Below are 26,794 nucleotides of genomic sequence, written 5' to 3'. Positions count from 1 at the left end.
GTAGTTAATATTTTTAATTCTCAAAGTGTTTTGAATGTTGGATCAAGAAAATATTTGTATTTTATACAAGTTGATGATTATTTTGAGCCCTTCCCTCTGTCCAAGGCATACTCCTGGATGCTGGAGGACATACAAAGAGAAGACAGACCCAGTTTCTAAATTCAGAGGGATTGTCTGACAAATACATTATATAAAGAACTGTGGCTTGAGAACAAGTATGATACATGAAATCTGTTTCTAAAGTTGCCCTAGAGTGGAAAGGAAGAAAATACCCCCGGTCTGTAGGGGATCAGGAAAGTCCCTTGGAGCCAGAGAGATTAAAAATGAACCTTGAAATGTCCAGATTTCACACCAGCATGCCTTGTGCTTGTTGCTCCCTTTAAATGGGTTTACTTTCTCCTCTTCTCCATCTGGAGAACTCACCTTTAGATTTGGCTTGGCTTATGCATCCTTTCTTCCCTAGACCTCCTTCCCCAACAAGAAGGAGGTTGTTCTGTGTTGTGTAACACAACTTAAGTATATTTCTGTTAGCATTAATCACACTGATTTTGGTCAAATTACTTTTGTTTATTAAACTCTAAGAAACTGAAGAGCATAAGTAGAAGTCCTGGTGTTCATATTGCCAGTTTTCAAGTTTCTAGTGCAAAGGAAGATCTTTGTCCCTTCTGTTGTTTTTTTTTTATATATATAACTGCTTTATTAAGATATAATTCACACACCTTATCATCTATCTATTTAAAGTGAACAATGCTATAGTTTTTATTCTATAAATATTACATCAGTTTTGAACATTTACTTTAACATTTTTTTAAAGATTTTTATTTATTAGCATGTGAGACGAGTGGAGAAGGAGAAGGGCAGTGGGAGGGGAAGAGAGAGAGGGAGAAGCAGACTCCATGCTGAGCAGAGTCCCTCATGTAGGACTCGATCCCAGGACCCTAGGATCATGACTTGAGTGGTAGGCAGATGCTCAACCACTGAGCCACCCAGGTGCCCCCTTTTAAAGATTTTATTTATTTGTTTATTTGATAGAGAGAACACTAATGGGAGGAGGGGGAGAGGTAGAGGGAGAGGAATAAGCAGAATCCCCACTGAGCACAAATTAAAGGATCTTATGATCCCAACACAGGGCTCGATCCCAGGATCCTGAGATCATAACCTGAGGTGAAGTCAGCTGTTTAACTGGCTGAGCCACCCAGGCACCTCTAGAACACTTTCATCATCACCAAAAGAAAGCCCATACCTGTTAGCAGTTACTCTCTATCCCTCCCTCCTGCCACCCTGGGCAACCACTAAAGTACTTCTGTTTGTGTAGATTTACCTCTTCTGGACATTTTGTATAAATGAAATCTTACAATGTGTGACTGACTTCTTTCACTCAGCATGTTTACAGAGTTCATCAATGCTATAGCGTGTATCAGTGTTTCATTCCTTTTTATGGCTGTGTATTATTCCACCATAAGGACATGTCACATTTTGTTTATCCTTTTGTCAGTGGGTGTACATTTGGAGTGTTTCCATGTCTTAGCTGTTATGAATGCTGCTGCCATGAATATCTGTGTATAGATTCTTCTGGGGAAATCCTCAGGAGTGGGAAGCCATATTTATCTTTAGCTCTTCCTTTAATTTATACCTCCTGAATTAATTATAATTAGACTTGTGAACAGGGATTTTTGTCTTATTCATATTTTCTCTCCGCCTCCTAGAATACTGCCTGATGTGAAACTGGCATCTTGAATTAGATGAATAATTGGTATAGTTTTGATAATTAGAGATAGATTTTGGTGGGTACTTTAGGTACATTCCCACTTAGGGTAGTTTTAGTTAGTGGTATGAATGTGGGAACACATGGGACTATCTGTTGCCTAAATGTGACCAGCAGTATATCCTAAAAGTGAAGATAAAACCATAACTTTCTGTACATCATGTTATGACATAATATTAGGCTCTACATCATATCAAATCTGTCTCCTAGTACTGAATATACAAGAGCCTCAGTACAGGAACTATACATAATGTAAGAGTACTTAAAATCAATGTATTAGCATTAACAAAATGTATAAAATTGGAGAATATTAGATTTGGAAAAGTATTTGTGTTTGTTTTAAGACCAGTGGTCTACATGCATTTTTTGTAAAGGTCCAGATTTTTGGTGTTTAGGCCATACCAGTCTCATGTTATGAATACTCAAATCTGCCATCCTAGTGCAAAAGCAGCCCTAGACAGTATGTAAATGAATAGGCATGGTTGGGAGGATTCCAATAAAATTTTATTTTTTTTTTTAAAAAAAGATTTTATTTATTTATTCATGAGAAACAGAGAGAGAGAGAGAGAGAGAGAGAGGCAGAGACCCAGGCAGAGGGAGAAGCAGGCTCCATGCAGGGAGCCTAATGTGGGACTCGATCCCAGGACTCCAGGATCACGCCCTGGGCCGAAGGCAGGCGCTAACCCACTGAGCGACCCAGGGATCCCTAAAATTTTATTTATAAAAACAGGCAGTGAACCTTGACTTGCAGGTTGTAATTTGCCATACTGTATTCTATTTTTTTTTTTAAAGATTTTATTTATTCATGAGTGACCCAGAGAGAGAGGCAGAGACATAGGCTGAGGGAGAAGCAGGCTCCCCATGGGGAGCCCAATGCGGGACTCAATCCCAGGACCCCAGGATCACGACCTGAGCCAAAGGCAGACGCTCAACCACTGAGCCACCTAGACATCCCTGCCATACCTTATTCTAAACAAAGGCGTTGGATCTGAAAAACAGGAGACTTGCCCTGTATCAAATGGAGAGAATGGCAGAATGGCAACTGACACCAGGTGCCCTAGCATAGTGGAACCAGTTCATCACCTGTGAGAAGGCTTCATTTCAGCAGTACTGTTCTGCTGCCTTCCCCCATCTGCCCTGCTCTCAGGATGCTCTGACCCCCACCCCAGAGAGAGGGCAGGGAATTTCATCCTAGTTTGCTGCCTGTCTCTCTCCTTAACCGGTGTGAGAATATCCACAGCAGCCCTTCATCACTTCATGCAGAATAATACTGTGCAGTCCCCAGTTAAGACTGCATGTTATCCCTTTGAATTTGTGGCCACTTCATTTCCCTGCATGCTGGGTACCATAGGGCTGCAGCCTGGAAATCTGTTAGGGTAGACCACTGTTCTTCCCAGGTGCTGCTCAGCACAGCTGCATCCAACCCTGAGGGAGAGTATGGTAGTGGCAGAAACATACTTCCATCATTCCTACCAGCCATCATATTTGTTTAGAGGTTAATTCTAATACCCTGAAAAATCAATCTACAACTTACTGCTTCATACCAAATCAACACATAATTTGTGTTAATTAATTAATTAAAATAATAATCTACCAAAACAGAATTTTCTCAGATTTCACTTCAGAGGGCATTATGCCATTCACATATATTGTTGGTGCTGAGTATGTTTGGGAAATACCTAATATTATCATGTATTCTAGAATTGGAGATTATTTCTATACTTTCAATTCCACTTATAGATTTAAAAATAATGGGGTACCTGGGTGGCTCAATGGTTGAGCATCTGGCTTTGGCTCAGGTCGTGATCCTGGGATCCTGGGATCAAGTCCTGCATCAGGCGCCCTGCAGGGAGCCTGCTTCTCCCTGTATCTGTGCCTCTACCTCTCACGAATAAATAAATAAAATCTTAAAAAAAAAAGATTAAGGAATAAATTCACTTTATGTATGTCAATTTTCTTGTAATGGATTATCTTAAAATAGGGCATAATTTTCATTTATACCAGGTTTATGTTTTGGGGTGAGTTTTAAATGTGGTAAAAATTTCTAATTAAAGATACTGAGTAAATCTTAGTGACTTACTACTAAGTCACTGTTAGTGATTCTCTTGAGTTTTTTTTTTTTTATTTTGATATCAGGATTATAATTTAAATGAATATTTGGGTAGAGATTAATACAAAGAAATATTTGTAATTTTCCATCTTAAAGGATTTGAAGGGGGACATGCACCCCAATGTTTATAGCAGCATTATCAACAATAGCTAGAATATGGAGAGAGCCGAAGTGTCCATTGACTGATGAATGGATAAAGAAGATGTGGTATACACATACACACATACACACACACACAATGGGATATTACTCAATCATCAAAAATGAAATCGTGCCATTTTCAGTGTCATGGATGGAGCTAGCGTGTATTATGCTCAGTGAAATAAGTCAGAGAAAGACAAATACCATTTGATCTCGTGTAATTTAAAAAGAAAACAAGTGAACATATGGTAAGGGGGAAAAGAAAAAAAGAGAGAAACAAGCCATAAGAGACTCTTAACGAATAGAGAACAAACAGAGTTTATGGAGAGAGGTCGGTGGGAAATGGGCTAGATGGGTGATGGGTATTAAAGAGGGCACTTGTTGTGATGAGCACTGGGTGTTGTATGTAAGTAATGAGTCATTGAATTCTATCCAGAAACTAATATTGCACTGTATGTTTACTAAAATTTAAATTAAAAAATAATTTAAAAATATAAATTAAGGTTTATACTAGTTTGTGATTCAAAATAATGACTTGAAAGACGTTTATCAGAAGCTCTTCAGCTCTGATGAAGAATCACAGACTTTTCATTTTATTAAATTACTCCCTTTATTTAGTACCTTGTTCCCAATTACTCCTGCTGTCATAATGATACAGATCAGTAACTAGACAATGTACTCCAAGAGGTTAAAGGTTTTTAAGCTTTATAATTTTAAGATTACAATTTAATGATTATAATTATTACTAACTGTATCCTTTCTGTCGTTTCCGAGGAACACAAACAAAAGGCAGCCTTCATATGTTTAGAGTATTGAAACATTCAAGGAAAACAAAAGTATAAATCTAGAACCTTTCCTGAAGTTCAAGCTAAACATTAATGTTTAATGTAAATTATTATTAATTTCAGGTTTTTGGAAAAGAATTTGATAAACACTTTGGGAAGGGAGGTTCTAAGCTACCTGGAATGAAACTCCGTGACTTCGGCAGTATTACCGACTCACTATTTTATAAAATGTGCACAGACTCAAAGCCACCTGGGAATCTGAAAGAATGCTCACCCTGGATGAGTGACTTCAAAGTAGAATTCTTGAGAAATGAGTTGGAGATTCCTGGTGAGTTTATTCTTGGGGTGACAAAACTGGACTTTAAGGAGAATAGTGGTGTAGCAAGGACTTTTGAGTTCTAAAAACAGGAATATTGGGTTCTTGGCAGTTATTTTTTAAGAACTTAAAATTTCACTATACTTTTTGTCATTATGACAATCTATAATTACTGTGAATTAGTACACTTTACTAAATGTCTACTTATAGTTTTCTTATTTTCCTGCTTATACAAGTATTCAGACTTGCATTTAATAATGTAACTGGTAATTTCTCTGAACATACCATGCTTTGCTTCTACTACATTCTTCAGAAATGTAATATAGGTACAAATGCAAATCCCTTCCTTGGATGTGCATATTGGTCCCATTTAAAATGACAAAGATAAAACAAAAAAAAACAAAAAAATAAAATAAAATATAAAAAAATAAAATGACAAAGATAAATGATCTACCTTCAGGACAGAATTGTGACTATGAGGATAGAGGCACAGCAGGCTGGTCTGATGTGAACACAGCAAGATTTTTCAAAGAGTCTTTATACATTCCACGTTCTTCATCCTAGAATTTGCCAAAGAAATATTTTATTATGGTTATTCATATTCTCATATAGTGGATATAAGAAAAAATTGGAAAAACACTTTGTGATTATTAACTGCTCTGCATCGCATGAAAGAAAGCTGAATATGTAGGCCTCCTCTTATGCAGCTTGATTCTCCTTGATATAATAGAGTTTTCTAGCTTATTGCATTATTTTTTCTGTTTGGAATTTTTCTACTCTATAATAGGAAGCTATTTTCCATTAGATTGAGAAATAATAGCATTATTTAAAAAAAACTCAAATTTTGTGGGGGGCACTTGAGTAGCTCAGTTGGTTAAGCATCCAACTTTTACTTTCAGGTCAGGTCATGATCTCAAGACTGTGAGATCAAGTCCTGTATCAAGCGCCGCACTTAGGGAATTTGCTTGAGATTCTCTCCCTGCCCCTCCCTCCCCCTTTCATGTGCTTTTTCTCCATCTCTCTCTTTAGAATAAATAAATATTTTTTGAAAGATTTTATTTATTTATTCATTAGAGATACATACACACAGAGACAGAGACATAGGCAGAGGGAGAAGCAGGCACTGTGGGGGAGCCTGATGTGGGACTTGATCCCAAGAATCCAGGATCATGCCCTGAGCCAAAGGCAGATGCTCAACCACTGAGCCACCCAGGCGCCCCAATAAATAAATCTTTTTTAAGGAATTCAAATGTTTTTAAAATAAAACTTAAAGTAAAAAATTTTATCACAATTTTATTATTATTATCATAAATATTATTATTATTATTATTATATATTATTATTATATAAACAGGTATATGTTAAAATACAGGGTTCTGTAACAAGCTATATTTAAGTAAGGCTTCTGTGGTTTGTCTTAGGTCAGTATGATGGCAAAGGAAAGCCACTACCAGAATACCATGCACGAATCGCTGGGTTTGATGAGCGGGTAGGTGCCAATGTCTGTGACTATTGCCAGTATATGACAAGTTTTGGTGAGTAACTATTGGATGAAGGAAGAGGAAATAGTCATAAATAGCTTCAGGTCCTATTTGTCTTCATTGTACTCTATTCTGTCCTGAAAGTATTTACATAGCAAATCTCTCATCAGTCAAAAATAATTCCTGTAAAGATTATGAATGTGGTGTTTAGTTTTTCAGGTATGAGAATGACATATTTGTCTTTACTAGAGAAAGGAGCTTTCCATCTTGATCTTAAATGCACAGAGTTTTCTGATCCTATTAGTTACTGAAGCTCTTAATACAATGCTTCAGTGCTTTAATGTAACAAATTCAAAGAGTAAACTCTGTGTACATGCTTCAGTGTTTTAATGTAACAAACTCAAAGAGTAAACTGTGTGTGTGTGTCTATTTTAAAACATAGGTAGAGTTAACTTTAGGAAGTTAACATGTTATAAGTTGCTCATTTATAAGGAATTATTTATATCTACATTTTATAAGCAATTATTTGTAACAAGGAATATGAAGTTTCTAGAGGCACAGCAGTAGGACATAAACAGGTAACAAATATTTCCCTGGCACTAGGTTCTGTATTAGTTTTCTGTCACTTCACTGTCTCTTTGAGGAATCTGTACCAACCAGCCTTACTTTTTCTCTTTTGATAATGATACTATCAGTTTTTCTATCAGTTTCTTAGACTGCACCTAAAATATTTTCTTAATTTTTAAAGATAAAAGTAATGGCTTCTATCAGAAAGCCGAAGCGCATTATCATCCGAGGCCATGATGAGAAGGAGTACCCTTTCCTTGTCAAGGGGGGTGAAGATCTGCGGCAGGACCAGAGGATCGAACAACTCTTTGAGGTCATGAATGTCCTCCTTTCTCAGGACACCGCCTGTAGCCAGAGAAACATGCAGCTGAAGACTTACCATGTTATACCCATGACCTCCAGGTGGGACCAGTGCACATAGTCATTCTAGAATAGGTTTTTTTGAGTGTAAATTTTAGGACTGGGCCAAATCCTTGTTTAAGGTTACAGAGATGGGATTTAGTATTTTAGCTTTCATAAAGACAGGGCTATAAACAGAACTAACAAGCACTTGTAGGCGCTTGCCTTTGATTTTCAAACTTAATATGGAGAAAGTAAATGAAGAACTGACTTGAGGAAATCTGCTTTGATTCTACAGAACTTTTTTCTGATGAGGAAAAAGAGGTTTAGGTTTGTGTTCATAAACTATTTATTCTCCTTTTCAGATTAGGACTAATTGAATGGATTGAAAATACTCTTACCTTGAAGGACTTCCTTTTGAGTAACATGTCACGAGAGGAGAAAGCAGCTTATACAAGGTGATGTGGAGCCTACATACTCCTCCTTCAACTCTGCCCAGACATATTGCAAGCCTGTTGCTCCCCAAGCATAATCTCCCTGAGTAATGTTGTTTTAGATTAAGTTCCTCTACCTCATGTTTCCAGTGACATTTCTGGGTCCCTTTTAATTTGGGGCTCTGAGCCACACCCTGGTCAGTTTTCTCCACCTCTGGCTAGATGAATAAACTAAATGGAATAGAGGGTTCCAAACAGTAGCTGCATAGATTCTACCACAATGAAAAAAAAATGGTATTAGCTTTGCAACAACAGTAATGAATATCTTAAGGAAATAAAAAGATTAGCAACTAACATTTAATTAAACATTTTCTGCATGCTAGGTAGTATTCTCAGTTATTAATGTGTGTGAAGTCATTTCTTTCTTACAAAAACCTGCAAATTATTATTAACAGCTCTGTACAGATGAGGAAGTTGAGGCCCAGAGAGTTTATATAACTTGTCATAGGCTGCCCAGCATGTAAGTGGGCTACCTAGGATTATTAGTAATTAATTCTAGGTCATGATATTGGTGCTTTTTATTTTTCTTTACCCTTTTATTATATTTTCCAAGTTTTCAACAACGAACATAGATTTTTAATCAGAAAGCATTTTGGTTTTTTTCTGTAAAGAAAAGTAGGGACAACATTGAAAGACATTTTGAAGAAGGAATTGAGAAGTTTGGATGAAGGAAGAGGAAATGACTGTAATTAGCTTTAAGGCCTGTTTCTTTATATGTACTCTGTTCTGTCCTGAAAGCATTTAAATAGGAGCAAAATTCTCATCAGTCAAAAATGATTTCTGTAAAATTAAGAATATTCTTACCAAAGTCTTGCTTCTGCTAAATAAGGCTGTGTGTACGAACTTTTAATTTCAATCATTTGAGTCCTTGCCTGCAGTTGTTCTGTGTTCCTTAGAGGACAGGGAAACTGATGGACAGTACTTCCTGGAGTCAGGAAGTCCAGATCTTACTCATGCTAACTTATTCTGACTTTTAGTGGGAATCTTGCAAAACTGACGTGCCCTTTCCTTTGTTCCTATGCCTCCGTGTCTAAGATGGAATAGTAATGTAAAATACATAGGGTAAACATAGGTGTTGGTGGAGTTCAAAGTGCCTTTCAAATACAGAAGTGTATAAATTACTTCTCACTACCTTTTTATAACAAGGCACTTCCAGCCCTCCATTAATAAAATCATTGCTTTTTTTTTTAAAGATTTTTTTAAAAAGATTTAATATTTATTCATGAGAGACACAGAAAGAGAGGCAGAGACATAGGCAGGGAGAGAAGCAGGCTCCATGCAGGGACCCCAAAGCAGGACTCGATCCCGGGACTCCAGGATCACGCCCTGGGCTGAAGGCAGGCGCTCAACCACTGAGCCACCCAGTCATCCCAAATCATTCCTATTTTTTTCTTAATTTGCATGTTGCAGTTTTCTAACCTAAAGATTTTCATTCCAATTGAAACTTGGAGAGAATTTAGATTGAAATGGAGGGTTGTATTGTGAAATTAACTTAGCAACTCAGAAAAGATTCACTTTAAGTAATTGAACTACTAACAGATGAAATAGTTCTATCTTTAGATTTCTTTTTAGGAAAATTTGTTAAATCTTTTGACAAACCCCAAAGTGGCCAGACATACAAAACACATTTCCAACAGCTCACTATGGCTTTTGCCTATGAACCATTACTAAAAATAGCTTTCTAAGTTCAATTCAATGCCATTGTCATTTAAGATAATTCCTTACTGTATTTTTAAAATTTTTTTTTATTGGAATTCAATTTGCCAACATTTAGCATAACACCCAGTGCTCATCCCACAAGTGACCCCTCAGTGCCCATCACCCAGTCACCCCAACTACCCGCCCATCTCCCCTTCCACTATCCCTTGTTCATTTCCCAGAGCCTTGTTGTATTTCATATGGATTTTGTATGTATCTACATGCTGGACATGGTGAAGAAAGAGTGTGACAATTCAAAAAACAGACTTAATCCATCTTCAACGCATAACTTGTCACCTTTTAGTTTGTAGTAGTAATATGGCTTATCATTTCTTGCCTACTTTGAGTAAGTTGCGTGTTGTACTGTCATCCTGTTAAGGTTCTTTTCCACTACCAGATTTTTAGAACCATATGCCTGAATCATAAACACTTATGTTTAATTTATCTTGTTCTCTGTATGGAGTGGGAAATTTATTGTATCTGATCATTTTGTGCCTGAATTTTGGCATAGAAAATGGCTTTGATTTCTTTAGGAGTAACGAACAGTGAATTATGATATATTGAGATTCTAGATCCAGAGTAACATGGGTTCACTGTTAATATTAAATATGATTAAAAGTCATATTTATTTCCCTGGCTCTTCACTATTTTTCAATGAATTCTTGGTGATCTTTGCCACTGAAATCATTATAATGCTAAATATCTTCCTAGTGCTGATTCTCTTTTTCCTACTTATTAGTGATCCCAAAGCACCACCATGTGAATATAGAGATTGGCTGGCAAAGATGTCTGGAAAATATGATGTTGGCGCTTACATGTCAATGTTTAAGTAAGTTTTGTTTTGATTTTCCTTTTTACTAGCTAGTTAATTCTTCTCAAAGTTTCATGTTACTCTTGTTTCTTAGAAAGTTTGCCTCAGATCATCAAAACCTAGTTATTTGATATTTGAGCCTCAGTATAAATTTTAAAGTTCAAGTCCCAGAAATTTGTTCTAATTAGTCATTTCCTATTAAATCATAGGGCAGCTAGTCGTACTGAAACAGTCACATCTTTTAGAAGGAGAGAAAGTAGAGTGCCAGCTGATCTCTTAAAGTAAGTATCCTCCTGATTTTATAAGCCAGCTGGTGGCATAACAGAGACTACAGAGATCATGTCTCCCTCCCCCAGGCGGGCCTTTCTGAAGATGAGCACAGGCCCTGCAGCCTTCCTGGCACTTCGCTCCCACTTTGCCAGTTCTCATGCTCTTATGTGCATTAGCCACTGGATTCTGGGTATCGGAGACAGACATCTGAACAATTTCATGGTAAGCATGGAGACAGGCGGATTGATCGGAATCGACTTTGGACATGCATTTGGATCAGCTACTCAGGTATATGCACCTTGTTCTCATTGTTCTTGGCTGGTTTAGAACCATAGTCATAGGACCTTCTGGAAATGGATAGGTTTTAAAGAAGAAATGACACATCAATTAGCTTGGTTTGTCATAGTCCTTAAATTTGACATTCTTACAGAATAAGGGAGAAGGGAGAATCTCAACTTTGTTTTGGCGTTGTTCAAACGGGTTGCAGAAGGTGTGATGATGAATTATATAATCAAAGCCAAGAATAGAATGTATTTCTATAAAGAGGGAAAACTATAAGGAAATTTTATGAAGCCCTAATCAAAATGTCTTCTACAAGATGTGATATAAATCTCTGACGTTAAACACTGAAGGTTTTTTTTTGTTTTTGTTTTTTAAGATTTTATTTATTCATGAGTGACGCAGAGACATAGGCAGAGAGGGAGAAGCAGGCTCCCCATGGGGAGCCCAATGCGGGACTCCGTCCCAGGACCCTGGGGATCACAAGCTGAGCCAAAGGCAAATGCTCAACCACTGAGCCACCCATGTGCCCCTAAACTCTGAAGTTTTCAATTATACTTGTAAATCTCTGCAGGCTGTGTGATCCTACACACATAGGTTTGTGCATTACAAAGATGATTGTGTTGATTACTCTTGGGCACAGTGGATTCACATCTGTGTAACTAATTTCAAGAAAAGAAGAGTTCATATTTTCACTGTGAATAACTGTGGGAGGATGTTTTGTGCCTTTTCTTTTGAGATTTCTAGTTCGTATGTTCTCCTTCTCATAACTATTTTTTTCTCTAGTTTCTGCCTGTCCCTGAGTTGATGCCTTTTCGTCTGACTCGCCAATTTATCAATCTGATGTTACCAATGAAAGAAGCAGGTGTTGTGTATAGTATCATGGTGCATGCACTGAGAGCCTTCCGCTCACACTCTGACCTGCTTACTAACACCATGGACGTGTTTGTAAAGGAACCTTCCTTCGACTGGAAAGTAGGCTTGTTTATATGCACTTTGCATTTTTATTACAGTATACCAGGGACTGATCTGGGATCTCTTACGTGATAGAAATACATCAGATTGTGTTTATTAATATATTAATGTTGTTTTGTAAAGTATTTCTTAAAATTAACATTTGGGGTCAGTTGGCCTGAAAACCAGATAAAAGACATAATCTTCATTTGGAAAAAAACTGTTCTTTCGTTTGAGTATATTTCTAATGAGGAGTTAATATATATAGACCCATGGGTGATGGTGTATCTGGTTTCTGAGACAACTTTTTTTTTTTTTTAAGATATACAAATTGTTTTTTTTCTTTTCTTTTTTTTTTTTTTTTTAAGATTTTACTTATTTATTATGAGAGACACAGAGAGAGAGAGAGACAGAGACACAGAGGGAGAAGCAGGCTCCAAGCAGGGAGCCTGATGTGGGACTCGATCCTGGGACTCCAGGATCATGCCCTGGGCCGGAAGGCAGACGCTTAACCACTGAGCTACCCAGGCGTCCCCGAGACAACTTTTAGTTTAAAATATGTTCCATGTGAGGTTTCTTGATTTGTTGCATAGTGCTTTCTTAAGTATTGAGTTTCTTCATAATACAGCCCAAAAGAATGAAGCTTAGTGAGGGCATCCTTATAGTGTATGGTACCTACTGTCATTGTCACTGTTATGTATAGTACTACTAGAATGTGTATAAAAAGCTATAAAGTTCTCCCCAGTTATAGATGTTTATTTTAAAATCATTACTTGTTCAATCTGTTTGGATGTAATCATATAAACTTAAAATAAGCAGAGAACATCATGTTCTTTTCTTTTAGAATTTTGAACAGAAAATGTTAAAAAAAGGAGGATCATGGATTCAAGAAATAAACGTAACTGAAAAAAATTGGTATCCCCGGCAAAAAATACATTACGCTAAGAGAAAGTTAGCAGGTGCCAATCCAGCAGTTATTACTTGGTAAGATGATTATTTGTGAAGAAAAAAACAAAACGCCAACATACTACTATTTACTGAAGAATTACTAATGTATAATGTGCTGAGTAGTTTTCATTTAGCCTGTGATATTAGCATTATTATCTTCATTTTACAGATGAAAAAAGCATGGCTTGGGGCAGCCTGGGTGGCTCAGTGGTGGGAAAGAAAGAAAGGAACAAAGGCCTCCAAGGGGGAGGGGCCCAACGAGGAGCCGGGCTGAGGCCGGGGCGAGTGTCCCCGGGACAGGAGAGCCCCGTCCCGGAGACGCAGGAGCTGCACCAACCTTCCCGGGCGGAAAGGGGCTCGCAGGGAGTTGGAGCAGGACCCAGAAGGGCGAGGATGCCCTCGGGTTCCCTGGGACAGTAACAGAGCAACTGCGCGCCCAGGAGAGTGCGCCGAGCTCCCTAAGGGCTGCAGCGCGCACGGCGGGACCCGGCTCGGAGGGGCTCGGGCGGCGGCTCCGCGGAGGGGGCTGCGCGGCCCCGGGAGCAGCTCGGCGGGGCTCGGGCAGAGGAAGAGGCTCCGTGCGGAGGGGCCTGCGCGGTTCCAGGAGCAGCTCGGAGGGGCTCGGGCGGCAGCTCCGCGGAGGGGGTTGCGCGGCCCGAGAGCGCGAATCCAACAGCGCAGGCCCCGGAGCACAGGGCGCCGGGACACAGCCCAGGATCCCGCCTCCCCCGGGACAGGCAGAGGCCGGGAGGGCCCAGGACAGCGAGGACGCTCCTGCCCCAGCTGAGCAGATCAGCGGCCCGCCCCAGGAGCCTCCAGGCCCTGCAGACGGAGCTCTGGAGTTCCTGCCGGAGCTGAATCCAGGTTTCCAGAGCTGCCCAGCCACTGGGGCTGTTCCTCCTGCGGCCTCACGGGGTAAACAACCCCCACTGAGCCCTGCACCAGGCAGGGGCACAGCAGCTCCCCCAACTGCTAACACCTGAGAATCAGCACAACAGGCCCCTCCCCCAGAACACCAGCTAGACTGACAACTTCCAGGAGAAGCCAAGGGACTTAAAGAACACAGAATCAGAAGATACTCCCCGGTGGTTCTTTTTTGTTTGTTTGTTTTGTTTTGTTTTGTTTTGCTTTTTGATTTGTTTCCTTCCCCCACCCCCTTTTTTTCTCCTTTCTTTTTCTTTCTCTTTTTCTTCTTTTTTTTTTTCGTTTTTTTTCTTTTTCTTCCCTTTTTTTTCTCTTTCTCTTTTCTTTCCTTCTTTCTCTCCTCTCTTTTTCTCTTTTTCCCAATACAACTTGCTTTTGGCCACTCTGCACTGAGCAAAATGACTAGAAGGAAAACCTCACCTCAAAAGAAAGAATCAGAAACAGTCCTCTCTCCCACAGAGTTACAAAATCTGGATTACAATTCAATGTCAGAAAGCCAATTCAGAAGCACTATTATACAGCTACTGGTGGCTCTAGAAAAAAGTATAAAGGACTCAAGAGACTTCGTGACTGCAGAATTTAGAGCTAATCAGGCAGAAATTAAAAATCAATTGAATGAGATGTAATCCAAACTAGAAGTCCTAACGACGAGGGTTAACGAGGTGGAAGAACGAGTGAGTGACCTAGAAGACAAGTTGATAGCAAAGAGGGAAACTGAGGAAAAAAGAGACAAACAATTAAAAGACCATGAAGATAGATTAAGGGAAATAAACGACAGCCTGAGGAAGAAAAACCTACGTTTAATTGGGGTTCCCGAGGGCACCGAAAGGGACAGAGGGCCAGAATATGTATTTGAACAAATTCTAGCTGAAAACTTTCCTAATCTGGGAAGGGAAACAGGCATTCAGATCCAGGAAATAGAGAGATCCCCCCCCTAAAATCAATAAAAACCGTTCAACACCTCGACATTTAATTGTGAAGCTTGCAAATTCCAAAGATAAGAGAAGATCCTTAAAGCAGCAAGAGACAAGAAATCCCTGACTTTTATGGGGAGGAGTATTAGGGTAACAGCAGACCTCTCCACAGAGACCTGGCAGGCCAGAAAGGGCTGGCAGGATATATTCAGGGTCCTAAATGAGAAGAACATGCAACCAAGAATACTTTATCCAGCAAGGCTCTCATTCAAAATGGAAGGAGAGATAAAGAGCTTCCAAGACAGGCAGCAACTGAAAGAATATGTGACCTCCAAACCAGCTCTGCAAGAAATTTTAAGGGGGCCTCTTAAAATTCCCCTTTAAGAAGAAGTTCAGTGGAACAGTCCACAAAAACAAAGACTGAATAGATATCATGATGACACTAAACTCATATCTCTCAATAGTAACTCTGAATGTGAACGGGCTTAATGACCCTATCAAAAGGCGCAGGGTTTCAGACTGGATAAAAAAGCAGGACCCATCTATTTGCTGTCTACAAGAGACTCATTTTAGACAGAAGGACACCTACAGCCTGAAAATAAAAGGTTGGAGAACCATTTACCATTCGAATGGTCCTCAAAAGAAAGCAGGGGTAGCCATCCTTATATCAGATAAACTAAAATTTACCCCAAAGACTGTAGTGAGAGATGAAGAGGGACACTATATCATACTTAAAGGATCTATTCAACAAGAGGACTTAACAATCCTCAATATATATGCTCCGAATGTGGGAGCTGCCAAATATATAAATCAATTATTAACCAAAGTGAAGAAATACTTAGATAATAATACACTTATACTTGGTGACTTCAATCTAGCTCTTTCTATACTCGATAGGTCTTCTAAGCAAAACATCTCCAAAGAAACGAGAGCTTTAAATGATACACTGGACCAGATGGATTTCACAGATATCTACAGAACTTTACATCCAAACTCAACTGAATACACATTCTTCTCAAGCGCACATGGAACTTTCTCCAGAATAGACCACATATTGGGTCACAAATCGGGTCTGAACCGATACCAAAAGATTGGGATTGTCCCCTGCATATTCTCAGACCATAATGCCTTGAAATTAGAACTAAATCACAACAAGCAGTTTGGAAGGACCTCAAACACATGGAGGTTAAGGACCATCCTGCTAAAAGATAAAAGGGTCAACCAGGAAATTAAGGAAGAATTAAAAAGATTCATGGAAACTAATGAGAATGAAGATACAACCGTTCAAAATCTTTGGGATGCAGCAAAAGCAGTCCTAAGGGGGAAATACATCGCAATACAAGCATCCATTCAAAAACTGGAAAGAACTCAAATACAAAAGCTAACCTTACACATAAAGGAGCTAGAGAAAAAACAGCAAATAGATCCTACACCCAAGAGAAGAAGGGAGTTAATAAAGATTCGAGCAGAACTCAACGAAATCGAGACCAGAAGAACTGTGGAACAGATCAACAGAACCAGGAGTTGGTTCTTTGAAAGAATTAATAAGATAGATAAACCATTAGCCAGTCCTTATTAAAAAGAAGAGAGAGAAGACTCAATAAAATCATGAATGAGAAAGGAGAGATCACTACCAACACCAAGGAAATACAACAATTTTAAAAACATATTATGAACAGCTATACGCCAATAAATTAGGCAATCTAGAAGAAATGGACTGCATTCCTGGAAAGCCACAAACTACCAAAACTGGAACAGGAAGAAATAGAAAACCTGAACAGGCCAATAACCAGGGAGGAAATTGAAGCAGTCATCAAAAACCTCCCAAGACACAAGAGTCCAGGGCCAGATGGCTTCCCAGGGGAATTTTATCAAACGTTTAAAGAAGAAACCATACCTATTCTCCTAAAGCTGTTTGGAAAGATAGAAAGAGATGGAGTACTTCCAAATTCGTTCTATGAGGCCAGCATCACCTTAATTCCAAAACCAGACAAAGACTCCACCAAAAAGGAGAATTACAGACTAATATCCCTGATGAACATGGATGCAAAAATTCTCAACAAGATACTGGCCAATAGGATCCAACAGTATATTAAGAAAATTATTCACCATGACCAAGTAGGATTTATCCCTGGGACACAAGGCTGGTTCAACATGCGTAAAACAATCAATGTGATTCATCATATCAGCAAGAGAAAAACCAAGAACCATATGATCCTCTCATTGGATGCAGAGAAAGCATTTGACAAAATACAGCATCCATTCCTGATCAAAACTCTTCAGAGTGTAGGGATAGAGGGAACATTCCTCGACATCTTAAAAGCCATCTATGAAAAGCCCACAGCAAATATCATTCTCAATGGGGAAGCCCTGGGAGCCTTTCCCCTAAGATCAGGAACAAGACAGGGATGTCCACTCTCACCACTGCTGTTCAACATAGTACTGGAAGTCCTAGCCTCAGTAATCAGACAACAAAAAGACATTAAAGGCATTCAAATTGGCAAAGAAGAAGTCAAACTCTCCCTCTTCGCCGATGACATGATACTCTACATAGAAAACCCAAAAGTCTCCACCCCAAGATTGCTAGAACTCATACAGCAATTCGGTAGAGTGGCAGGATACAAAATCAATGCCCAGAAGTCAGTGGCATTTCTATACACTAACAATGAGACTGAAGAAAGAGAAATTAAGGAGTCAATCCCATTTACAATTGCACCCAAAAGCATAAGATACCTAGGAATAAACCTAACCAAAGATGTAAAGGATCTATACCCTCAAAACTATAGAACACTTCTGAAAGAAACTGAGGAAGACACAAAGAGATGGAAAAATATTCCATGCTCATGGATTGGCAGAATTAATATAGTGAAAATGTCAATGTTACCCAGGGCAATATACACGTTTAATGCAATCCCTATCAAAATACCATGGACTTTCTTCAGAGAGTTAGAACAAATTATTTTAAGATTTGTGTGGAATCAGAAAAGACCCCGAATAGCCAGGGGAATTTTAAAAAAGAAAACCATATCTGGGGGCATCACAATGCCAGATTTCAGGTTGTACTACAAAGCTGTGGTCATCAAGACAGTGTGGTACTGGCACAAAAACAGACACATACGTCAGTGGAACAGAATAGAGAATCCAGAAATGGACCCTGAACTTTATGGGCAACTAATATTCGATAAAGGAGCAAAGACTATCCATTGGAAGAAAGACAGTCTCTTCAATAAATGGTGCTGGGAAAATTGGACATCCACATGCAGAAGAATGAAACTAGACCACTCTCTTGCACCATACACAAAGATAAACTCAAAATGGATGAAAGATCTAAATGTGAGGCAAGATTCCATTAAAATCCTAGAGAAGAACACAGGCAACACCCTTTTTGAACTTGGCCATAGTAACTTCTTGCAAGATACATCCACGAAGGCAAAAGAAACAAAAGCAAAAATGAACTATTGGGACTTCATCAAGATAAGAAGCTTTTGCACAGCAAAGGATACAGTCAACAAAACTCAAAGACAACCTACAGAATGGGAGAAGATATTTGCAAATGACATATCAGATAAAGGGCTAGTTTCCAAGATCTATAAAGAACTTATTAAACTCAACACCAAAGAAACAAACAATCCAATCATGAAATGGACAAAAGACATGAACAGAAATCTCACAGAGGAAGACATAGACATGGCCAACATGCATATGAGAAAATGCTCCGCATCACTTGCCATCAGGGAAATACAAATCAAAACCACAATGAGATACCACCTCATACCAGTGAGAATGGGGAAAATTAACAAGGCAGGAAACAACAAATGTTGGAGAGGATGCGGAGAAAAGGGAACCCTCATACACTGTTGGTGGGAATGTGAACTGGTGCAGCCACTCTGGAAAACTGTGTGGAGGTTCCTCAAACAGTTAAAAATATACCTGCCCTACGACCCAGCAATTGCACTGTTGGAGATTTACCCCAAAGATACAAATGCAATGAAACGCCGGGACACCTGCACCCCGATGTTTATAGCAGCAATGGCCATGATAGCCAAACTGTGGAAGGAGCCTCGGTGTCCAACGAAAGATGAATGGATAAAGAAGATGTGGTTTATGTATACAATGGAATATTACTCAGCTATTAGAAATGACAAATACCCACCATTTTCTTCAACGTGGATGGAACTGGAGGGTATTATGCTGAGTGAAGTAAGTCAGTCGGAGAAGGACAAACATTATATGTTCTCATTCATTTGGGGAATATAAATAATAGTCAAAGGGAATATAAGAGAAGGGGGAAGAAATGTGTGGGAAATACCAGAAAGGGAGACAGAACGTAAAGACTGCTAACTCTGGGAAACGAACTAGGGGTGGTAGAAGGGGAGGAGTGCAGGGGGTGGGAGTGAATGGGTGACGGGCACTGGGGGTTATTCTGTATGTTAGTAAATTGAACACCAATAAAAAATAAATTAAAAAAAAACACCAAAAAGCATAAGGAAGAAAAAAAGAATAGATAAATTCATCAAAATTTAAAAATTTTGTGCTTTACAGGATACCATCATGAAAGTAAAAAGACAACCTCACAAGAATGGGAAAAAATATTTAAAAGTCATAGCTGATAAGGGACTTGTATTTAGAATACATTAAAAAAAAAACTAACACTATAACTCAATAAAAAGATAATCCAATTTAAAAATGACCAAAGGATTTGAGCAGACATTTCTTTAAGAGGATATACATATGGGAAGATGCTTAAAATTATTATTACAAATGAAATACCACTTCATACCCACTAGAATGGCTATAATAATAAAATGGCATACAGAGGTGCCTGGGTGGCACAATTGGTTGAGCATCTGACTCTTGGTGTCAACTCAGCTCATGATCTCAGGGTTGTGAGATCAAGCCCCATGTTGGGCTCCACATTCAATACAGTCTCCTTGGGTCTCTCTCCCCCTCCCTTCCCCCTCCTCTCTTTCTCTCTGAAATAAATCAGTGTTTAAAAAAATGAAATATAGTACAATGTGGAAGAATGTGGAGAAATTAGAGCCCTTGTATGTTGCTATTAAGAATGTAAAATGGTGCAGCTGCCATGAAAAACAGTGGCAGTTTCTCAAAAAGTTAAATAGAATTACCATTTGGCCCTGTAATTCCACCCCTAAATACAAACCAAAGAGAAATGAAAGTGTACATTTACACAAAAACTTGTAGACAATTTTTTTTAATACTTACATTTAAATTCTGTTAGAATTTTTTTATTAGGTGAGCTTTATTTTTTAAAAAGAATCTCCACACCCAATAGGGGGACTGTTAACTACAACCCTGAGATCAGGAGTCACATGTCCTATCAATTAAGCCAACTAGGCACCTGTAGGTAGACAAGTTTTAATAGCAACATTATTCATGTTCTATGTTTCAACAAATCCAGTCTCTTGATTTTAAGGTTATAAGCCACAGAAAATATTCTATAAGTGATAAGAGGGAATGTTTGGATAAGATAGCCAGGAATGCAAGCAACAAGGGAAAATAATGAATGGTTCATGTTTTTGTATTTGTTTAATCTTTTTTCCAGCGATGAGCTGTTTCCTGGGCCATGAGAAGGCACTTGCCTTTGGAGATTATGTGGCTGTAGCACGAGGAAGCAAAGATCACAACATCCGTGCCCAACAACCAGAGAATGGACTGTCAGAAGAGGCTCAAGTAAAGTGCTTGATTGACCAGGCAACAGACCCCAACATTCTTGGCAGAACTTGGATAGGATGGGAGCCCTGGATGTGAAGAACTATGAGAGTCAGCAGATAAACAAGCATGAAAGTGGTTAAAGTATCTCCTAAACTTTCATCTATAGCCATCAATTTTCCTGAAGCACTGAAGGGAAGAAATCTATTTAGTGGCAAAGTCTTATAGCAGGAGTTTAATCAAGACCATGATGAATAAGTGAATATTGATATGAATGATTAGGTTACGATTATGATAGACTTAAAGTAGGAAAATCTACATCTAGGTTCATACAAGTATTAAATCAAGAATATAGCATATTGCAAAGTGCTACAACTTAGATAAACCAGCTCTCTTAATAAATGGTGTAAGTATGAACATTCCATGCAGTGTTCTTATTAGTAATTATGTTCATTGGAAATAAGACCCAGAAGACTTCATCACTAAGATTTTATGAGAGTGAAGCCAAAAGCATGATAAGGTGTTATATTAGTAGTATAGGAATCATAATGAATGATACAGCTTATAATACTTAGAAATGATTGCTTTTGATATTTTAGGGTATTTTTAGGCCATTTTCTTTCATTTTATTCTCTTCTAATTTAGACATTTCATGATAGATTTGTTCTCCAAAAGAGAAAGTATTTAGCAGAGAGGAAAAACCTTGGTCTTAGCACTCACTTTTGCTGTTCATATCCACAACAGGAAGGTAGATAACAGTGCTTGGCATCTCAGCCTCAGGATTTCTAACTTCAGGAATTGCAAGTATGATGATAGGGATAGCATACAGCATTTCAATTCTAGGGAAAAAAAAACAAAAACTAAACAAACCCCTATTGGAACTGAATTCCTTATTTGGAGACAAAACATACATTCTAGGGGTGCCTGGGTGGCTCAGTGGTTGAGCGTCTGCCTTTGGCTCAGGGCGTGATCCTGGAGTCCCAGGATTGAGCCCTGCATGGGGCTCCCTGCATGGGGCTCCCTGCATGGAGCCTGCTTCCCCTCTGCCTGTGTCTCTGCCTCTCTCTCTCTCTCTCTCTGTCTCTCATGAATAAATAAATAAAATTTTAAAAACACATGTTCTAAAACAGCAAGATCAAATTATGAGACACAAAAATAGGTTCCTTTCCTTCACAGAATCTCTGCCTCTCCTCTAAGCCTGCACATACCTGAACTGTTTTCAGGTTGGCTCTGAGCTTTCTGTTACTGTTTGTCTTTAAACAATTATATTTGGAGACTTTTGTGTGCTTTTGAAAAATAATAAATTTAGGAACATGAAACATTAAAATTTCTCCCAAAGTAATATAGCTCTTATGTAGTTTCAAAAACAAAATAGTCACTTTATATTTCATTATACTAATTGTCATTTTGAGAAATACAGGTTGAATACATTATGACATTAAAAATAAACCATTGTATTCTCAACAAATGGTATCATAATCAAAGAAATTTCATCTCAAAAGAAAAATAAGTGATCATGTATGTGAAAATCCAGTAAACACATGATCTAGTAAATATTATTTGCTAAGCACAAAAACCAGAACAAACTACCTTGGTGTTGATTATATTTTCTATCACAACTTAACTAACCATTTTTGCTTATGTCTTGATAATGTGGGATGTATTCATTGACTAGATCCCATGTTAAAGGAAACCCTGTTTTTTAATGACTACTTTTCATGTCAGTAAAAATTCATTGTTACAAGATGACTGTGTATATGAGTCCAGTTTCAAAGCTGTCTACTTGAAATTGTATCCAAACCAATGAGAAGGCAGTAAAAAGTCACTATACAACATTCAGAGACATTTGCACAATGGCTCAGGATGGTAAATGACTATTACACATGCGGAACTACATGTCTAACCCATATCTTGTCTCTATACTTCAACCCTATGATTCTTGTCTGCATAAAGATACTTGTTTGGATGCAAGAAATAAAAGAAGACACCCATACTGATTATAAGGAAATATGAATAATAAGAATATTTTTGGGATCTTTCTCTATGTAGGATCACATCATCTGATAATAGAGATAGTTTAACTTCTTTTCTAATTTGAGTGCTTATGTTTCTTTTTTCCTGCCTAATTGCTCTGGCTATAACATTCAGTACAATATTGAGAACATGATAAAAGTGGATATATTTGTCTTGTTCCTGATCTTTAGGAGGACATTTTAATCTTTCACTGTTGAGTATCCTGTTGGTTCTGAGACATTTACATAAATGTCCTTTCATCTAGTTGATCAAGTTTCTTTCTGTTCTTAGTTTGCTGAGGTTTTTTTTATCATCATACAGTGTTGAGTTTTGTCAAATGCTTTATTTGCATTAATTGAGACAACCTGTGGTTTTTCTTTTTTGTTTATGAATGTGAATTATAATGAGTAGTATTAAGATGTTAAACTATCCCAGAATTGCTGGTATAAATCCTGGTTGCCCATAGTGAGTAATCCTTTTACTATGCTGTTGGATTCTGTTTGCTAGTATTTTGTTGAAGATTTTTGCATCAGAGTTCGAAAGGGATATTGGTCTCAAGTTTTCTTGTGAAACTTTTGTCTAGAGTTAGTATCAGAGTAATGATGGTCTCTTCAAATGAGTTAGGAAGTTTTCACTTCTCATATATTTTAGAAGTTTGAGAAGGATTGGTATTCTTTTTTCTTAAGGATTTTAAAAAATTTCTTAGAGAAAGTGTGCAGGTGGGGAGAGTGGCAGAAGGAGAGGGAGAGAATGCCAAACAGACTCCTCGCTGGTGGTGGAGCCCAACCTGGGGCTGGATCTCAGGACCCTGAGATCATGACCTGAGCAGAAATCAAGAATTGAATGCTTAACTGACTGAGGCCACCCAAGTGCCCCAGGATTGGTGTTAATTCTTAAGTGTTTTTATAAAATTCACCAAGGAAGTCATCTAAAGGCTAGCCTGCTCTTTGTTGGGATCTTTTTTATACTTATATTTTTGTCTTGGTTTTCTTTTTTAAAAAATTGAAGTATACAGTCTTTGGGAAAAACTTTCTTTTGAGGACCATTTGAATAGTAAATGGTTCTTCACCCTTTCATATTCAGGCTGGAGGTGTCCTTATATCTAAAATGAGTCTCTTGTAGACCACAAATAGATGGGTCTTTTTTTTTTATCCAGTCCAAAACCCTGCATCTTTTGATGGGATCATTTAGCCCATTCACGTTCAGAGTTACTATTGAAAGATATGAATTTAGTATCATCGTAATACCTATTCAGTCCCTGTTTCTGTGGCTTATTTTGTTGGGCTTCCTCTTTCTTTTACAGGTCACCCTTAATATTTTTTGCAGAGCTGTTTTAGTGGCCACATATTCATGCAGTTTCTGCATATCTTGGAAGTTCTTTACCTCTCCTTCTATTCTGAATGAGAGCCTTCCTGGATATAGTATTCTTGGCTGCATGTTCATCTCATTTAGAACCCTGAATATATCCTGCCAGTCCTTTCTGGCCTGCCAGGTCTCTGTGGAGAGGTCAGCTAGCTGTTTATCTGATATTTCTCCCCATATAAGTTAAGAGTCTCTTGTCTCTTGCTTCTTTAAGGATTTTCTCTTTATCTTTGGAATTTGGAAGTTTCACTAGTAAATGTTGAGGTGTTGAACGGTTTTTATTGGTTTTGGTGGGGGGGGCCTATCTCCTGGATCTGAATGCCTGTTTCCCTCCCCAAATTAGGGAAGTTCTCAGCTATGATTTGTTCAAATATGTTTCTGTCCCTCTTGGCGTTTTCTGGAACCCCAATTATATGTAGATTTTTCCTTCCAAGGCTGTCATTTATTTCCGTTACCCTTTCCTAATGGTCTCCTAATTGTTTTTCTTTTTTCCTCAGCTTCCTTCCTTGCCATCAACTTGTCTTCTATGTCACTCTTTCTTTCACCTCATTAACCCTCATCGTTAGGACCTCCAGTTTGGATTGCATCTTATTTAATTGATTTTTAATTTCAGCCAGATTAGATCTAAATTCTGCAGTCATGAAGTCTCCAGAATCTCTAGAATCCTTTATGCTTTTTTTCCAGAGGCACCAGTTGCTTTATAATTATGTTTCTGAATTGGCTTTCTGTCATGGAATTATAATCCATATTCTGTGGCAGAGAGTACTGTTTCTGCTTCTTTCTTTAGTGGTGAGTTCTTCCTTCTAGTCATTTTGCTCAGTGGAGAGTGGCTGTGAGTGGGCTGAGTCAGTATCAACCACGACCTAAGTAAATTTCACTGTAGATGATTCTGGAGGCCAGAGACCAGAAAATGAAAACAAAGATCAGAACAAAATAAAAGGACCACTAAAGTGAAAAACAAATTTTATAACAAGGTAGTAAACAATAAAAGGCCAAAAATCCCAGAGAAGAAGGAAAAAAAAAAAAACCCCGAGTAAAAAGAGAAGAAATAAAAAAGGGGGGGGGACTGGGAGATGCTGGTGGTGAAGAAGTTGTAGTGGAAGGAGAATGCAGTCTACCTGAGGGGTCCTAGAATGTGGTCCTCTTGGTTCTGCGTGTATTAAATTCTGTATGTTAGAAGATGCTCAATCCCAAATTTGTATAAAGCAACAATACTTGTAGAAAGCCCCTACACTGACCACTGAAACATAAACGAGATAAAAGAGGGAGGGGACAAAATGAGAATGAAGAGAGAATATAATCTCAGAGAATGAACCAGCATGGTGTTCCACTTGGTTTCGGGTGCATGCTGGTCATGTATTAGAAGGTACCGCCATTGTAGAACAAACTGAGGCAGAAAACAGAAAAACCCATATTTTGTATATCTCCCAAAATTAAATTGAGTATGTTGGAATCCAGACGTGGAAAATATATCTACGACCTGTAATTGTAGAAATATGAAAGTCAAAAGAAAGAAACTTAAAAATAGGTGGTAAAATTTTGTAGTTAAGGTGGGAAAGAGAAAAAAATTGGAAAATTTCAGTCTGATATAAAAACGAGTTGTACTGGAAAAAGGACAGAGGGCAGCCCTGATGGCTCAGCAGTTTAGCCCAGGGCGTGATCCTGGAGACCGGGATTGAGTCCCACATCGGGCTCCCTGCATGGAGCCTGCTTCTCCCTCTGCCTGTGCCTCTCTCTCTCTCTCTCATGAATAAATAAAATCTTTTAAAAAGGTGGGGGGAAGGAGGGATACCCTCTAGTTCTATATACTGTAAATCCCTCAACTTCCCCTGGAGCTTTCCAGCGCTGATTGGTCAAGAACTTGCTCTTCCCCTGTCCTTCCAACTGGTCTTGGGGAGGGGCTCCTGTGCTGATTCTCAGGTGTGTGCACCTGGAGAGATGCTGCACCACCCCCCACCGGGTGCCAGGATCAGTGGGAGCTGTTTACCCCGTGAGGCCTCTGTCCCCTGGGGCCCTGCCTTTCCCGGGCACTAGGTGACATGAGGAACACCACCACTGGTGGTGGCCAGGTCTCCAGCTCTGGAGTCAGCTCCCTGCAGTAACTACCGCAACTTCAATCAGGACTGGCCAATGCTCCCAGGGGGGATGCAGGATGATGGGCTTTGTCTGCTCGGTGACCTGGGATCCAGGGCCCTGTGCTACTAGAATAGCCCTACCAGGGAGTGCAGCTCCTGAAGGCAGCAGAGCACAGACGCCTCAGTCGAGCTGCCTGGCCTGACCAACTGGCTTCTGCCAGATGCCCCGCCAATCCTATACAGAGATCAGTCCGCGCAATGTGGGAGCTGCCACGTATGTAAATTAATTAATAAGCAAAGTAAAGACATACTTAGATAATAATACACTATAGTAGGAGACTTCAACATGACAGTTTCTGCAAATGACCAATCTTCTAACATCACCAAAGAAACAAGAGCCTTAAATGATACACTGGACCAGATGGATTTCACAGATGTATACAGAACTTTCCATCCGAACGCAATGGAATTCTCAAGTGCACATGGAACTTTCTCCAGAATAGACCATATACTGGGTCCAAATCAGGTATCAACTGATACCAAAAGATTGGGATTGTCCCCTGCATATTTTCAAACCACAATGCTTTGTAACTAGAACTCAATCACAAGAAGAAATTTGGAAGAATCTCAAACATATGGACGTTAAAGAACATCCTACTAAAAGATGAATGGGTCAACCAGGAAATTGGAAAATTAAAAAAATTCATGGAAACTAATGAAAATGAAGATACAACTGTTCAAAATCTTTGGGATACAGCAAAAGCAGTCCTAAGAGGAAACTACATCACAATACAAGCCTCCTGCAAAAAATTGGAAAAAACTCAAATGCACAAGCCAACCTCCCACCTAAAAGAACTGAAGAAAGAACAGCAAATAAA

General features: G+C 38.8%; 1 protein-coding gene across 1 annotated transcript in view; it reads left to right on the top strand.

Annotated features, from left to right (window-relative positions):
- PRKDC (protein kinase, DNA-activated, catalytic subunit) overlaps positions 1–20,565 on the top strand; it is a 217,830-nt gene extending 197,265 nt beyond the window's left edge. The window contains 11 exon segments of the mRNA NM_001006651.2: positions 4,925–5,129; positions 6,539–6,606; positions 7,347–7,567; positions 7,870–7,962; positions 10,436–10,525; positions 10,717–10,788; positions 10,864–11,065; positions 11,843–12,031; positions 12,855–12,994; positions 20,360–20,371; positions 20,373–20,565. Coding sequence (NP_001006652.2) covers positions 4,925–5,129; positions 6,539–6,606; positions 7,347–7,567; positions 7,870–7,962; positions 10,436–10,525; positions 10,717–10,788; positions 10,864–11,065; positions 11,843–12,031; positions 12,855–12,994; positions 20,360–20,371; positions 20,373–20,565 — 1,485 coding nt within the window.
- The last annotated feature ends 6,229 nt before the right edge of the window (positions 20,566–26,794 follow it).

This window comes from Canis lupus, chromosome 29, assembly GCF_011100685.1.
Source record: "Canis lupus familiaris isolate Mischka breed German Shepherd chromosome 29, alternate assembly UU_Cfam_GSD_1.0, whole genome shotgun sequence".
Classification (NCBI taxonomy): Eukaryota; Metazoa; Chordata; class Mammalia; order Carnivora; family Canidae; genus Canis; species Canis lupus.
This window is presented reverse-complemented; position numbering and strand designations above follow the sequence as displayed.